The sequence below is a fragment of the Heterocephalus glaber genome, unplaced genomic scaffold, assembly GCF_053883595.1.
Source record: "Heterocephalus glaber isolate CG9 unplaced genomic scaffold, H.glaber_assembly_v1.0 deba00001472, whole genome shotgun sequence".
In the NCBI taxonomy this organism is placed as follows: Eukaryota; Metazoa; Chordata; class Mammalia; order Rodentia; family Bathyergidae; genus Heterocephalus; species Heterocephalus glaber.
The window spans coordinates 78,989,638-79,007,375 of NW_028258315.1; the positions used below are offsets into that span (position 1 = coordinate 78,989,638).

Sequence of the window (17,738 nt, forward strand, 5' to 3'; positions counted from 1 at the left end):
GAAACAAATTCTTGCCAAAGCAGGGCAAAAATGTATCAAAGATGTAGTAACTATAATATTTCCTTCTAATTTTAAAAAGATAAATTAATTTATACCATTGCTTAAATACTATGTGTCACTGTTCTGTAAAACCTCAAAACTTAGATTTTTCTAAGAAAACATATTTCTACAAGTTATTCTGCAATGACTACACATTTACTATAGAAATTATTAGTTTTCTGATTAGAACTAATTTCACTTACTAACTGAACCCTTAAGTGTAAAGCACTTTTCCTGAGCTACTGTAAAATGTATTTAATTATAGCATTTGACTATTTCTACTTTAACCATGGTTTTAAGTTCTCTGAGGTTAACATATACTTTCTTTTGCCAAAGTCTGTACCAAATGGATTAAAAAAATATCACCAAAGATGTTTAACTGCCACAAAGTCTATAAATGATAGTATCAGTTTACAAGTCCATACTCTGTGCCAAATATTTTATCACATTCAGTCTTCACAACAACCCTCCATAGAGGGCACCATTATCTTCACTTTACAAAAGAAACTGAAGCTTAGAGACATTCAATTATGCATCCAAGATCAAAGAGTGACTAAGTACTGTACTAGTACTGCCCAGACTGAAATCCAGATCCTGTCTCCTGAATTCAAGCTCTTCACTGCTTCAGATTACCTCACAGAATGACACCAGTTGGGACAGATTTCTGAACTGAATAAAAATCATTGCGAATAAAAAGTATAAATTAAAATTTTGTATTGAAACTACCTCTAACTTTGAATCCTAACTGAAATCCTGATATCCATTAAAAAATAAAACTAATCCATAAGGTAAGGTCAATGTTCTAAGGCAACTAGTAATTAAAAATTATAACCCTACTGTGCTAGGCAGTATGGATATAATAATGAAATTAGAGGATATGGGTCCTCTTGTCTTCACAATTCCCAATTCTTTCCCAAGTTCTTAGAACTTCAGTAGAGATAGGAAACAATCCACTTTACTAACTGAACTGGAGTAAGAGAAAAGAAGATAAGCTTTTCTCTCATTAAAAAAATTAGCAATAAAGCAACATTTTATTTTTAAAATAACTAGCAAATGACTTCATATAACGTTATCCATACACTGCCTGAGTATTTTCATCTTAAGAGGAAAATCGTGAATTGCAATTTGAATAATCACAGGTTCACAAAAATGAATTTGCCAATGGAGGGATTCTTTCAGTCAGGATGCAACTTAAAGATACTTCTTACTTTCACCAATGTAATAATACAGTTTCCTATGGAGTGACAATCAGGTACTCTCCTGGACTCGGTACAAATACCTCTAAAATAGGTTTATCACCTATTTAAAAAGGAGGAAAATATATCCTCTCTATATTTTTTCCTTGTGAAATCAATCACTGAGTTTAAATATATAATCTGTACTTTTTATATGCACTATTTTAAAATGAAGTAAAACTGCATAAACTAAAAAATTTTACATTACTATAGAGTACACCGTTTCATAAGCGGCATTTGGTTTTTGATACATCACCCCTAAATATGATTTTTAATTTTTTACTAGTGCTCCCAGATAAAGAACAGAGACATTTTTGTTAACTAGGAATCACAGGACAGCAGAAACCCAGCAGAACTCTACTTGTTACAGATTTAGCCCACTTTTCCCCTACTCTGAAAACTCTCCATGAAAACACTCTCAGCAGCCAAGGGCTAAGTTAGAGTTTCCTTATCCACTGCCCATTTCATGGGAAGGTGGTGGAAGAACCAGACAGCTGAGACACCTTGGACTTGTATTTCAGCACAAACAAACTGCACCCTTTTCCAACCGTAGCATGTTCTATCATGAAGGTTTAAAGGTTTAATGTTCAGGGCTATGACTTCCACATAATTCCTTCAACAGAGGTCAGGGGTCAGCAAAGACACCCCAGGAAGGAGGAAACTGAATACTCTAGTCCCTTGGAACAGACTGCTGACCACTTACCATTACACTAATATTTTTCACCAGGGGGCTTAAGAAAGTTCTTCCAACCCTATGGATTGACTCAGCCAGAGGGAAAGGTCTCTGATCTTTGGGAAAGGAGTTCCCCATATTCCACATTATCCAATAACATATAAAGCTGTCATTCAACATTCAGACATTCCACTATATGTAAACGTCACACACTATAGGTAGAAAGTTAAACTAACACCATAAACTGCTTCACACTTGCTATTTGCTGTTCTTAAAAAGTATTAAGACAGAGTAAAACAAAATCATGGGATCAGGTAAGACTACTAACTTTATCTTCCAAATTATTTCCAAGTTTACTCTATAATGTAACAATAGCAAAACACATTCCCTCTAAATCCAATGACATCATCATAAGAGACCAAAGAGGCAACTGAGATTATTTAAATAGCTACTTTCCAGATCTAGCTAGTCTCTAGGAAAAGAGAAAAATCTGTATCAACACTGATCTCACACTGCCTAATGTAATGAGACCAAGATACATTTGTTAACTCTAGCATTTCTGACTTTACCAACAAGAAGTAGTAGAAAATAAACTATCACTCAATAATTATTTCAATAGATTCTTCATCTCTATTCTGTGTCACTGAACAGAAAACAAAATGTTTATGGTCTATATTTATGGCTATAAATCAAACTATCATACTTTTACACAAAATCCTGTATATGCTCTCCTGACAAGATATAAATATACACAAATACACTATCATTATATTTTATAAATGTGTCATGCCATTTAACTGACTTTAAGAAGTTTTCCCCAGTTAAAAGCATATAAAAATTCATGAATTTTATGACATGCTTCCAAGAAAAATGACTAAATACAATTAAAAATAAGAACTTAAAATAGTAAGTTGATACCAAAAATTAAAAGGTTTTAATAACTAAAGTACCTTTTAGCACTAGTTGACAATTTAGCAGCTGTTTTGCTGGATATTTTTCCCTCCTTTTTCTTGGGCTGAACTTGCTCTCTTTCTGGTTCTTGCTGAACACTTTCACGTTGGTCTCCATCAGAACTTCCTCCACTAGTGCTTGGACTGTCATCAACTCTTTGTGCCTCAGTGGACATTTTTGATCCTGGATTAACGAATCAAAAGTCATTTATTCAGCTGTGGGGAGGACTAGAATAAGATATTCCCAGAAGGAGAGAAATTGAGCCTGAAAATAGAATTAAGTAAAACTCAATATAAAATGGAAGTTGGCCATTTATAAAACAAATGAAAGTTGGCCATTTATAAAACAAACATGTTTAGGAACTGCCAAAATTTTTCTTTCATCCACTCATGCAAAATTTATACACATGCTCATAATAAGCTACTTATAACAGACAAAATGTAGAAATAATTCAAATGTCCACTGATTATGCATAATCAAAATGTGATATAGTCACATAATGGAATATTACTCAGTCAAAAAGGAATGAAGTACAGTATCTACATGTTCCCACAAGGATGAACCTTGAATCATTACACTAAGTGAAAGAAGACAGTTACTAAGGACCACAAACTGTACTCTTCCACTTACATGAAGTGCCCAAATCCATAGAGACATATAGAGAGGCTAGGAATGAGGAGAGAAAGGGGTATGATTGCTAATGAGAATTAAGTTTTCTTTTGGAGTGATAAAAATGTTCTTAAATTAGATAATGGTGATGGTACACAACGCTAAATAGTATAAAAACCACAGATTTGTACATTTTTAAAGGGTGAATTTGGGGCTGGAGGTATAGTTCAGGGGTAGAAATCATGTTTAGCATGGGCAAGGCCCAAGGTTCAATCCCTAGCACCAAAAAGGGGGAGCAGTGAATTTTACAGTATGTATCTCAATAAATCTGTTACTTAAAACAAACACAAAAGGACTGACGGCCTAATCTCTACCATGCACTATGCTAAGCCCTCTGTATACAGTTGTGAAAAATTTAGACAAGTAAGCCAACTTGTTAAGTACCCTTCTAGAAGTTAGGAAAAACAGCCACAGAAACAGAGAAATGGGAACACTAACATCCAATCAATACATCCTCAAGGCTAGGTTCCTAACAATCCTCTAAACTAGTAAATTGTGTTTAAGTAATCTTTAAGATAACAGAAGAACACAGAGGCTCCCACAATTCTAAAGAAAAACTGAACCACATGATGGTGGTAGCACTGACCCAGCTACACACAGAACTGAGCAACCATGTTTCACAACCATGTTTCGCACAGACTATACTGAGACACTGAAGAATTCATTTTTTTTTCACAGTTGGATGAAATATCCCTCAAGGATTTCAAATTCCCTTTGCTCTAAGTTCATGCTCCCTAACTAGCTCTGATTACCTACTCAGTTCCTCAATATCTTAATATCTAGGTAGCAGACACACAAAATTCCAGTAAGTGAAAAGGGATATTCCCCTCTCCACTGTCATTTTATTATAATCAACTTTTTAGTTTGATTACTAAGAATACATTTGTTAAGACCCACCTAGCTTGCAGTGTGCTGATAAATCCAGAACTGAACTAATAAAACCATTACCAAGACCTTATAGAGCCTTGTGCTCACCATGATACTGCCATCTAAGAATCACCTTGAGTACCATCTACCTATTCTGACACTTCCTTAAACAACAAAACTACAACCCATGTGGTGGTGCACACCTATAATCCCAGCTCTCAAGAGGCTGAGGCAGGAGGATCACTGTAAACTGGAGGCCAGTCTGGGCTACATAGTGAGTTCAAGGCCAGCCTGAACTATATAGTGAAACTTTGTCTAAAAAAATAATAATAATAATAATAATAATAATAACACTACTGTATTTAAGATGTACCGTTAACAGCACAAAATAACTCTTTTATTAAAGACAGACTGAGACAGGAGGATCACAAGTTCAAAGCCAGCTCTGACTATATAGGGAGTTTTGAGGCCAGCCTGAGCTACAGAGTGAGACCGTATCTCAAAACATAAAAATAAAAAAAAAAACCTGAACATATTCTTTTTGAGAAAGTATACTTTTGATTTCTCAGTCAAATTAGGACAAAATACAACAGTTTCTATATGATCAAGAATAAGTAAAAGAGGGCCGGGGATGTTGCTCAGTGGCACCGTGCCTGCCTTGTAAGTGCAAGGTCCTGAAATGGATCCCCAGTACCAAAAAAAAAGGTAAAAGAAACACACTTCAAATAAAACACAGCTCATTACTATAACGTACTACAAATAGTTGACACTGATGAATATTCATTATCGTCAAATATTTAACTTGTAGCTTATTCTAAACCAAGACAATTTTGTAATAATAGACTTCTGCAGATTGAAATTGTTATAGTAAAACAAACTAAAAAATACTGTAAAGGAAAAGCACTGCAAAAGACTGAAAGAACCAGGAAGCACTGAGAGATAAAGTCAACAGAAAATACTAAAAGCCCTCAGATACCAAACCTACCACCACTTCTGCTCAACCCTATCAGCTACTTCATGCCAAATGAAAGCCAGGTCTGCTAAAGAGTTCTGAAACACACTGACAGGCAATCTACTTCTCCACCTGTTCTGTAAATGGAGAGCATCAGTCTCCACAGCTATGACATCTTTTATGAGCACTTAAGTCACTTAATAGAATACTGAAATTTTATATCAGTATGTTTCATGTCTAGCTCTAAAAGACCAAATATTTTTTCTTTTCATTTTTAATTTTACTTTAAATTATCATTCTTGGATTTAATATTGATTTTTTTCATCTTATTTCTTTCACTTAACATATATCAACAGTTTAAAGCCTGTTAGGCATGTACATAATGGCACATTAGATGGAGCAGATGTGCATGGAAGAAAGATAACAATTCTTAGAGAACAGCACTCAGATACAGCAAAATGCTGCCAACAATATCATTTTATACATTTTAAACCAGAAGCAATCCATTACATGACAAATATATGAGAACTTAAATGAAATAAAGTTCTATTATATTGAAGCTATAGCTCCAGTTTAAGTAAGATTTAATAAACTATGCCTAGAGCTTCAGGTGTGTCTCAAATCAGTTATAAAGCTACACATTCTTCTCAATATTTTTATTGATGTACATTTACATATGATCTAATGCCACGATTATAAAAGACTACTCAATGATACAATGAGCATAATCCAAAATCAAAACATCATAAACTACTCTAGAACATCAGAAGATAACTAAGGTAAAAATTAGTCCCAACAGAGAACTAATGAAAACACTATGAAAGGACCAGGGTGGAGTTCAGTGGTAAAGTGTTGCCTAACAAGTGCAAGGCCTTGGGTTCAATTCCCAGCACCATAAAACAAACTAATAACAACCACCCAAAACAAAACAAAACACTATTAAAAATGGCCTCATAGAGGTATAATTTCCACAGTTTCATACAAAAAAGTGTATTTCCACTTTTGATCTAAAACATTATTTTATTCAAATCTTAATCTACAAATGATAAATTCATCTGAGACCACTGATAGCCAGTATTAAAACTTTCAGAAATAAAGTTTTTATATCTCTCTCAAATAGTAAAAGTAGGGGAAATTCCTGCTGGCTTTGTTTTTTCAATGTCTATTACAGAAAAAAATATGGGGTAGAAACTTGTTGTACCACTCAGGGACAACTAATTTTTTTTTTTTTTTTGGTACCGGGGATCGAACTCGGGCCTTTGCGCTTGCGTCGCAGGCGGCGAAACCACTGAGCTAAAATCCCTGGCACGGGACAACTAATTTTTATGAAGAAAATCTATAAATCATTTTAGTTAGTTGTAAGTATTATAATGGTGTTTTATCTCTCTAAAATATAAATAAATACAAATTTTGAATTAAAATTTTTTAAATATTACCTTCTAAATAAACATTTTAAAGTCAATTCCTAAATAGGTAATTTGATCTAATTTTCTAAAGGAAAATTAAACTCTACGGTGATGAACATAGACATAGTCTTCAACGGCAGTTTCAAAGATATGACACAAATTAATTTTCTTTATACCCCCAAGTAAAACTGATTTCTAAACATAAAATAAAAAGACAGATTTTCTTAAAACGTGTTACATTTAAGAATTCAAATATGTTTGCTTCAACATATAAACTGCTTAAGATTGTATTAGCTCTATGCTGTAATTACAGTCCTGGAAATTGGCAACATATAGTGAGTGAAACTCACATTTTTCATAAATATGCAATGATTTGGCTATAAATATTACTGATAACAAAAGCAAGGACAGTCACTCAATAACTTCACATTACTCTCCAGATAAGCCTTATAATCTTATGTCATAGCATAAAACTGCAAAAGCAAGATTTTATTTGAGCCTTTATAAACAGGAAAACGTTTGATTCTGTCGTCTGTGTCTTCCAGTTTTCCTACTCATATTTCTAAACTTTTCTAAAATGTAAAATAACAATTTATATTATATGCACAACATCTAGCAATATACAGCTTTTAATTGCAAACATATAGTTGCAGGAAATAATAGTGGAACCTGGGGGGGAGGGTGTGAATCTGTAAAACTCCAAAGAGGTAGGGAGCATCCGAACGAGCTGAGTAAGAACATTTAGAATCCCAAGGTCCAGTTTCAATTATCACATATTCAGAAACATACTTTTCAAGGAATTAGGAAATAAAAACTAAGAGCTTAAAAATCTTTCTGAACCGCAAGATAATCTGAAGGTTAAGTCCTTGCACTTCCTTTTGTACTTCCAAATAAAAACACTTGAGTAAACACTCAAGAATACACAATGCAAAATGATGCATCTTGAAAACATGCAAATAGGTCTAACAGCTACCAAGCACAGGATGTCTTTATAAAGGTGCCTTAATTTCCTTTAGAGAAGACAGACTGACATTTCTGGTTAGTATTAGTAGGGGAAAGCCACAAGAAGCCACGCTTTACCTTCATTAGAAATGGTAAAGGGCAAAAGGATCAAAACATTATGAGAAGACAGGGGAGAAGACAGAAGAGAAGGGAAGGCGGGGGACGGAAGGAATCCAGTTTCAAATCAGGCCAGTGGGGGCTGCAGAGAAGAAACCAGAGAAAAATGGGCTTTGGATCCAAACTGTGACAAGCACCAAGCATCACAAAAGACCAATACAACACACACTCCACACCAGTGCATACACAGATACAACCCACAAGGTCTTCTCCGGGCGGGCTACCGAGATGCAGCGACAGCGGAGCCAGAACCGGCACTGGCCAGGGGAGACACCATGTGCACCAATTATGCAATTAGGGAAAATAGCAAAGGATCAAGCCGGGCGCTTTCCACCGTGACATTTATCCTGTACTTTTGCAAAGACTTAGTTCCAGGATGCAGCTAGGAGAGGGAGAAGGCTGGAAGGTTGGAGAAGGATGGGGAACTGAGAAGGGAAGGGGGTAGAAGAAGGGCAGGGACGGACGAAGCAGAAGGGGGGAGGATGGGAAGGAGGGGGAGGGGTGGAAAGGGCGAGAAACGGGGGCAGGAGGCCCTTGGGAGGGGGCACCGGGAACCGGGCACGCGGTGGATCGGGCGGGAGAGAACTAGGGCGCGAGCGGGGCGAGCAGAACCCTGTGGCGTGGAGGGGAGGTCGGGGAAAGTGGGGAGGACGCGGCGAGAGAGAAGACGCCCGAGGCTGGGGGCACCAGGGCGGCCCGGTCGAATACCTGGGGGGGGGGGGGCGCCCGCCGAAGCCCCGGGGCCAGGCTGCCGAGGCGCGAGGGGGCGGGCGGCTGGGGGGCCCGGGGACTGGAGGTCCCCCGCAGACCGTCTAGTCACCGAAAGCCGAACCCACGCACCACACACCCGACCGCCCTGCCACGCCTGTCCCCGCCACGCTCGCGCCCGCTCGGACTCACCCCTCGGCGTCGCCGCCGCCGCCTCCGGCCGTTTTAGCCCCGGCTCCCGAGGCTGCTACCGCTGTGACCGTCCCTGAGTCCTGGAAAGTGAAGCCACCACCTCCACGAGCCGCCGCCGCCCGGCCGTCCGCGCGCGTGACCGCGAGTGCGCGTGCCCGGACGCCCGCCCGGGAGAGAACGCGAGAGCGCGAGCCCCACGTCTGCCGTACGGCGCCGCGCTCCCCCTCCCCTTTCGCCCCTCCTCCACCGGCGCGCGGCCGCGAGGGGGCGGGGGCGGGCGCGCGCACGGGCGGCGGGCTGCCCCGCTGGCCGGAGAGGGGGCGGGGAGGCGGCGCGGAAAAGTAAAGTGACAGCTGAGTCCCGCTCGCGGGCCGGGCCGCGGAGGGCGTGAGCCAGAAGCGTCCGACAGGGAAGGAACAGCAAGCACCCGGAGAGGTGGGGGAAACCGAGGCGGACCGGGCGGCTTGAAGGGAGGGGACGCGGGGACCTTGACGGGCACGCGCATTAAAGAGAAACGCTGGCTAGAGAGCAGGGGCTTGCCCCAAGACCTTGCAGGGTACCGCGGGGGTCGGCTCGTGCTGCAGTCCTTGCAGCCCTTGACTTCACACTTGCCTCAGAGCTTTCACAAAGTAGCCTCAGGGACTGACGCTGAGGCCACATTACCCTAAACTCCTGTGCTCCTGGTGCCCACATGCACCCAAGGTAGGAAGACTTCCCTCTGGCCTTCGAAAGTTCGCCCGGGGTAAACCTGACTCCTCATGCGACACTGCAGCGCCAGGGTCCTTCTGCCTGAGGCTCGCCCTGATCCAGCAGGCTCCCTGGCCCTTAGCTAGGCGCTGCACACCGTTTAGGCCTGCTCTGTTGGGGGTGGGGGGGTGGAGGTGCGGAGAGGGCAGCACTAGGGGAGCAAGTGGAAGCTGCCCCAACACCCAACTAATTGAAGGGTGTGGGTTCACCAGCAGTGTTGTGGGTAGGCCGAGGAAGCATTCGGTTCTCCTAAAATATTTGCCCCAAATAACTTTTTTAAAAACTACACACTTGGCAAAGTTGGCTGCCATAAAATTTTCCTCAATCCCACCTCCTTCCCCTCTTACCAGCTGAATACTATTACTGCTTCAAATTTCTCCAGTGTATAGACTTCGGAGCTGTGTATGTGGGAAATTTGTCCTGTTTAGACAGGGCTGAAGACAGACCCATACCCACATACCCCAAAGAAAGAGGCAGACTTAGTGTAATCTAGGTCACTTGAACATAACCTAGTCAAATGCATATTAGAGGAAAACCAGACTACTGTGTCAGATGCAGTGAGCAGTCCAGAGCAGCTCAAACAGGCTGAAGAAATCAGTGCAAAGACCACAGAAGCCAGGCATAGCACTCACCTGGAATCCCAGCTACTCCAGAGGCTTAGGCAGAAGGGTCATAAATTGGAGGCCAGCCTGGGCAATTTATGAAGACTGTCTCAAATTTTTAAAAGATGGGGGCGTGGGGACAGGGCTGGATATGTAGTTCAGCTCTACCTGGTTTCAATGCTCAATACTGCCAAGGGGGAAAAAAAAGAAGATTAGAACTAATCAAGCGGTATGCATATGTTTAGAACCAAATTCTTTCTTCAAATGTCTTGTTCAAAGATTGACTATTAATTTATAACATCTCCGAAAATCGCCAAAAGCAAATATTGGCATCTAGCCTGTATAAATCACCACTGAAAAAAAATACATAATTTATCTTAATTATTTGCATATTATTTTCATTTTAATGATTATGTTTTAAGAACACAGAAATATCGAAGTCTTCCATGTGATTTGCAACTTGGTACTGGGGATTAAACCCATGGCTTCTTACATGCTAAGTACATATGCTCTGCCACTGAACTACAACCCCAATCTCTCATGCCCTATGCTTTTCTCCAAATAAACTGCTCTTGTATATATTTTTTCTATATGTGTCCTGTTAGTCTCTGTTTGTTTACAATGTATGTTTTATAACAGAGTGCTCTTCTGTTACAGAAAATATCAAAGTTGGTGTTTAGTCCTTATTCCTTGGCAGCTGGGAGCCAGAATGCGGCAATGTCATCTTCCATCCCTGAAAAGGAGTGGAAGAGGTTCCACTGCTTGACTGCTGAAGCTGGTTCCAACAGTAAGTATTTCATTTGTCTGGAGATGTTTTAACCACTATTTACTATTTATAAAGTTCAAAAAAGGAGTACAAATCAGAGTTACACTTTTCATCCATTCAAGGAATATTTATTGAGTATCAGGCACTCAATATTGAGTCTTGGTGATAGGGCTGTAACTGAATAAGTGAGAAATATCCGAGTCCTCATGGAGCTGTCTCTTCCTGACCCTTCCCTGTTCTACATTCTACATCCAGTTTATCAGCAAATTCTGTTGACTCGGCCTTCAGAAATATATCCTGAAGGTGTCCACTTCTTCCTACCCCCTCCTCACTGTTAATGCCCTGGTCCAACCCACCATTATCTCTCAATCATAGTCTCCTACCTGATTTTCCTACTTCCCACTATCCATCTACCTGGCAACCCCTACACAACAGTCTGAGTAGTTTTTAAAAAACAGAGATTATGTCTGTCCTCTTCTCCAAAAGGCCAGAGGCTTTTACAGCAGTAGCCAGTTCTTCCAGTGGCTACATGCCTTCAGTGATCTGCCTGCCACTCCCAACTAGGACCCCTGTGACCTCAAATTGTAGTTTCCCCTGATCCTCATCTCTCTCCAGCCCCACTGACCTTGCTGTTGTAAAACACACCAAGCGTTCCTCAGCCTCAAGACTTTTGTACTTTTGTCTTTCCTATCTCTAGAACATTATTCTTTCCTACTCCTCCCCTAGAACTTCTGATCTCCCTCCTAGGCTTTATTTTTCTCATGACCATCATCTGACATAATTTTTACTTACTTGTTTATTTTAATCTTTCCCATCTTCCCTTACTTCTTTCTCCAGACCCCACCCCACACCATCCTATACATACATACATGTAAACACTTTAAGAAAAAGGATATTGTTGGCTGTGGTTCACTGCTATAAATATTCAGTTAATACTGGTTGAGAGAGAAATAGAATTCTTTTAATTTGATGACAATAGTCACTGCTCTAATTTCTTCAATAAAAATAATTAGCAATTTCTGTGTTCTTAATTTGTAGTAGGCAAAGTTCTAAGCATTTTACATACACTAGGCCACAGCTATCACATGGGCTGGTTCTGTTTCATCAGCCTCATTGAACAGATCAGAACCCTGAGGTGCAGAAAGATTAAGTTACTTGCCCACAGTTACACAGCTAGTTAGTAGGAAAGCTAGGATTTGAAATCAGCCATTTGGCTATGGAATCTCTGAACCTCAGGACAGTTTACCATGATCCCAGTGTTGCACAGATTTTCATTTGATTTTCTCATTCCTCTCCCCCAAGATTCAAATTAAGATTCTAGGACAAATAGCTCACCTCCTTTGTATTTCCTGCTCTGGCCCGCCAATCTGTCATCATGAGCTTGCTCTCTCCTTCCCTACATTTATTTTTGGTCTTTAACAGAGGCTACATTTTCCCCCTTAGAATTGGCAAATGGCACTGTTTTCTGAAGAGTTCCTATAACTTTGTTACAGCCTACTTCATGAGAAGATAGTCACAATTAGTTTTTCAGCTTGACTGGATGGGTGAGAGAAAAGACCTCTCTGGGGGGATTGGACTAGATTTCAGCAGAAAGCATCATAGTGGTAGAGACCTGCCACTTGTTTAGAGAGCTTCCATCCTATTAGGCATCCAGTGATTGGGGGTTATTAAACATGTGGATTATACTCTACACGAAACATCATATTAGCTCAGATCCACCTGAGAGAATAGGAGCAAAGACAGTGATATTTTTACTTAATGCCTGGCTTGAGGGAAGCTATGGGCATCCTGTGGAACCCAGAATGTTTTGGATATTAAAGAAACGCAATGCTAATGAGGGAAAATTGAAGCTCCATTAATGCTGAGACCCTAAGGACCCCATTACTTCGTACAGTATTGTCACAAAGGTACAACACAAAGATGGTGCCTAAAAACTGTTACATAAATGAATGAATTTCTAACAGGGAATGGAAGAGTACCAAGCACTAATTCCCTTGACTTGCCCATTTGGCCCAGGACTGCCACTTGGGCCATTATATATGATTATATATGTTGTAAACTGCAAAATATTAGGGGATGTTACCCATATAATAAAGATGTGAACACAGAAGTATGGCTGCTGCTCTGAGTCCTAGCCCCTGTCCAAATCAGCCTATATGATGACCTCAATGATCCCCACCTCTTGATAGTCATCCCTTTATAGATTCCCGTACTATATTATGTAAGGTTAGTGTAATGCTGGGAAGTCATGGTATGTTGCTTTCAGGATTACCTTATAAAAGATATCAGTCACGGGCATTTGCAGTTCCAGCTACTCAGAAGATAACTTGAACCCAGGAATAGCAAGACCCTACCACAGAAAGAAAGGAAGAAAGAAAGAGAGAGAGAAAGAGAGAGGAAGGAAGGAAAGAAAAAGAGAGAGGGAGAGAGAGGGAGGGAGGAAGGAAAGAGAAGGAAAGAAAGAGAAGGAAAGAAGGAAGGAGAGAAAAGAAAAGAAAGAGAAAAAAGACATTCAGGCTTCTGTCTTGGTTATGTGCATGCTCTGTCTCATCACTCATTGTGGCGAAAGCTAACTGCCATATTGTGAGCATCCCAATGGAGAGGGCCCTATAGGTAGAATCAGAAGTCTCCTGTTAATATGCACATTACCATGCTTGGAAGCAGATCCCTCAGCCTTAATCAAACCTTCAGCTGTTGAGTCCCTGATCAACATCTTGCCTGCAACCTCATGAAAGATTTGGAACCAGGAACATCCAGCTAAGCCACTCTTGAACCTTAAGATAACAAAGGTTTGTTATTTTCAGCCACTAAGTATTGAGAATTTGTTATGTAGCAGTAGATAATTAACACACCATGCTCTCCACTCTATGGTGATGACATCTCTCCCTACCCACCCCCACCAGGTCCTCTCCTTGTCAAGGGTGCTGCAACTGTGGTAGCTTCTGTAGAGCGATTAGTCCCACTCCTGAAATGAGATATTGCCTCCAACTTTCCAGAAACACAAAGGGGATAGGATAATGGATAAAGGATCTTGAGAGAGCATCAGCCAGGAACAGAAAAAAAGGAAAATGATTCAGAGGGGCCACAGGAATAAGAGAGGAAACATCTGCGCTGAAAAAGACTACCAGAACAGAAAGGAAATACTAGTGATACATATGAGTCAGTAATTTATTATGTAATTGGTTGTGGATGAGGTTTTCTTTGTTATATTTATTATAATGTTATTAGTATGATGAATAAAAAAACACTTTTAACTTAGGAAGACTGTGGTAAGGGAACAAAGATAGAAAGTGGAAAAGGCTGTGCTGGTTTGAGCCTTTCTATGGGCAGTGCAGAGGTGCTTTGGAACAGGGTCTCTGGATCCATGATCCTGGCTCTACTCTGATCCTGCCTTGCTCTGAAATCCTGAACCAGTGGCTTAACTTCTTACTGCCACACATTCCTCCCCTAAAACAGGGCTTATTTTAATAGCTAATTTTTATACAAGGTAAGAGGAAGATTAACTGAATTAATGTATATAAGCAACTTGAATAGAGCTTGATGCAAAATGAGGACTTTAGAAGTGTGAGCTACTAGTCTTCCTAGTCCTTTGATAAGTGGGAGGTAATTTAACCCTCAACTTGGGATGTAATTGTCTCATTTGCATTTGCCACTTTCTCTTGCAAGAAGTCTTCCAGGTGAAGCACAGTAGCATGTGCCCTTGAACCTTATATCATTTAGAAGCCTCTGAACATTTCTTGCTGGGGGTCCCTTAGGGGCAGAGACGATGCCTTATTAATCTCCATGTGTATGCTTTAGTATAAAGAGAAGTCACCCCATAAGGATTGGTTAAGTGAATTCATATATCTGCTTTTTCACCTGCCATTTCCCCAAATTGTGGAACACTTAGGAATTGAGTGTCATTGTTTCATCTCAGCAACATTTTCAAAGAATGTGTAAGTTTTTTTAAACGGTTTTTTAATAAAGCCAGAAGTATTTTCAGAATACTTTCCAGTATTTCATGAATCTTCTGGCCCTTTCTGCAGGTTCCATGAAGAAAAACTGTGGAATCCCCTTATATATGGCTAAATGTGAAAGAGGCTGAATTTCTCTTATTGCTTTTATTTCCTTTTTACCTTGGTAATACTTTCTATACTTGGAAGTCCACAATTTTTTAATAAGTTTTGCTGAGACCATACAATTCACAGACCCTACACTTCACCAATTTAAAGTATATAATTTGGTAATTTTTAGTATACTTACATATTCAGTGACAGGGACAGTTTTTGTGAGTGGAGAAGAATAAAGTTTCTTCTGCTTTCTTTCACTTTCTGTGTATTCTGCTGTATTTTTCTGGTGACCAGCACTTACCATGAGGGCGCTGTGGATAAGCCATTTGTTTGTTCTCTCTGGGATTAATATCCAAATCATGGTCATTTGAAGAGGTAGCACCATCAAAGAGACCAAGTATCAAGGCTCCCAGATGGTAGCTCATCTTAATAGCCTGGCCATATTCAGGCTGTATCCTCTAACAGCCAGCATTCCCCCACCCTTATATTGGTTGGATGCACAGGGAAGTGAGCACCAAGATAAAATGAGAAATGCAAGAGATTTATCTACATATATATTTGGAAGATAAAGAGGAAAGGAAACAAGATGTCTGTAACAGGAAAGGAATGGGTAGGAAGAACCTCATGCTGAAGGGAAATTCTGAGGCAGTCTCATCTAGCCTAACAGAAAGATTGCCATACATACTGAGCAGCAGTTGCTGGATCCTAGTGCTGCCATCTTGCTTGGTCATTTGTTGGTTCTACCTGGAAAGAATCTGTCCTTGGCTCAGATGCTAAGGTAGGTCTTGAAGACACTAGGAGCTGGCAGCTGGCAGCTGACTGGATGCCTTACAGTAGGTAGGAGAGTTCTTGGAGAGCGATCTCAGCCATACCTAGATTATGAGCTTTGAGCTTTTTTTGATCAAAGCAGCTATCCTTCCCCTAGTTCTTTTATTTGCCTAATAGTTGAAGTGTTTGTCAGTAGACCGGCCCCAGAGAGTTAAAACAAATGCCCGGGATCTTCTTCAGAGGCTTAAAGTTAGAATGAGTACAATATTAGTTTTCTTACTAGTTTCTAGAACTTTTTTCTCTTTTAAAGGTACTAGAGAGAGGCCCATAGAAGAATACATAAGAATTCAAATAGCCAGGCTTGGTGGTTTATGCCTCTGTAATCCTAGCACTAAGGAAGAGTGAGGCAGGAAGATCACAAATTTGAGTCCCATTTAGGCAATTTAGTGAAACCCTCTCTCAAAATGAAATGAAATAAAATGATAAAATAGCCCTGGGGATGAAGCTCAGTGGTAGAGTACTCCTGGGTTCGATCCCTGATACTATAAAAAAAAAAAATTCATATAGTTGGTTCCTTTGCCCTCCCACCAAACCTGTTCCAAAACCACCTCTCTAAGGAGTTACACACTGCTAAAGAAGGTTCAAATGGAAAAGCTTTCTTGTCCAACTTCTTATTTAGAGTGGAGGCCGACAAACACTCTGTTTCACCCGTCTTCAGCATAACTTTGCCAAGAAAATAAGCTACAAGCTGCTTTTAACTCACAAAAGAGAGTATCAATTGACCCACATGGTATATATGTAAATATCTTCATACAGTGTACATATAATTCACTCTTAATTTGATACTCACAATTTATAATTAGCATTGAATGAGTAATAAAAATTGTTTTGTGAATACTACCAGCAATCTGTTGGATATTTTTCTCCTGATTTATAGACTTTTTTATCAGTGAAATTTTATAGTGAATAACCTTAATCACATTGTCACTAAGTTATGAGTATTTCATTTATACTATTTAGTAGTACAAACGTCATATGAAATTATGTTTTAAAATCTACTTAAGTTTTTAAAGAAGCCACTTACATCACATAGTTTTTTCCCTTCCCCTTCTGTGAAACATTTTTCCATCTGTTATTTCTGTTTTTCTCTTTTTCTGCCCTTAACCCTTGGTCAGGACTCATGGGATACCACGGATTGGGGATGGACAGGCGAAAGGAAGAGGGAAGGGCCACAGTGTGAGTCTAAGCTGTTTCAACCTAAGATATGGATTAGAGTGGTAGAACAAGCCTGAAAGGAGGAGAGGAATATTTAAATGAGGGCCCAAGGAGTGTCCTGAGAAGAACTGACCTGAACAGAAGAAAAAAAGATGGGAGGCATAGATGATTTGAGCTTTTCTTGATCATAGCAGGTATCCTGCCCCTAGTTCTTTTATCATTCTCTATAAGGGCAATTCTTCGCAAGACATGAAGATTTTTACTTAAGTCCAAGAAGAAAAAATTCTAAGAACAGCTATTTGCCCACAAAATGTGTTTGACAACAGTTGCATAATATAACACAAAGAAGGAAGTCAGGTGTTGCCGTGTGGAAGGAATTGACAAAGTGGGAAGTGACACCAGCAGGGTCAGTGGCTTGGCCCAGAGGGGCAGCTTTTGAACTGGGAGGTGATAGCACAGAACAGTCTGGGTGCATCAATGGAGGGTGTTGCAGGCCCTGAGCCAGTAAGAGAGCACACGTTACCTTTCACATCGCCACCCTTCCAGGAGCCAGAAGTGGGAAGAAGGAAGTGGGCTGTGTTATGAGCACCCGTGAGAGTGCACTGGTGACTCCCAGGGAGGATGCAGAGGGCCTCTGGAGGAGGACTCCGCTCTTACAGCAGTGGGAATGACCTTGTAGAACGTCTAATCCAAGCCCCATCTGACTTAGAATTCTTTCCAGAAACTTTGCTTGTAGGTCTCCAGCGACAGGGCCCACCTGTCTCCCCTAATCACTGCATC

The 17,738-nt window shown here is 40.3% G+C and overlaps 1 protein-coding gene and 1 long non-coding RNA gene across 3 annotated transcripts in view; one reads left to right on the forward strand and one right to left on the reverse strand.

Moving 5' to 3' along the window:
• Positions 1 to 9,078, reverse strand: part of Ube2e2 (ubiquitin conjugating enzyme E2 E2) — a 381,059-nt gene extending 371,981 nt beyond the window's left edge. The window contains exons 1-2 of the mRNA XM_087181475.1: positions 8,812 to 9,078; positions 2,898 to 3,081 (exon numbers count right to left, since the gene is read on the reverse strand). Coding sequence (XP_087037601.1) covers positions 2,898 to 3,073 — 176 coding nt within the window. The 5' untranslated portion in view covers positions 3,074 to 3,081; positions 8,812 to 9,078. The remainder of the gene's footprint in view (positions 1 to 2,897; positions 3,082 to 8,811) is intronic.
• Positions 9,079 to 9,103: 25 nt separating this feature from the next.
• The window catches only part of LOC110344503 (uncharacterized), a 309,982-nt gene continuing 301,347 nt past the window's right edge, over positions 9,104 to 17,738 (forward strand). For both annotated transcript variants that reach the window (XR_015439176.1, XR_015439177.1), the window contains exons 1-2: positions 9,104 to 9,246; positions 10,818 to 10,947. This is a non-coding gene — a long non-coding RNA (uncharacterized LOC110344503). The remainder of the gene's footprint in view (positions 9,247 to 10,817; positions 10,948 to 17,738) is intronic.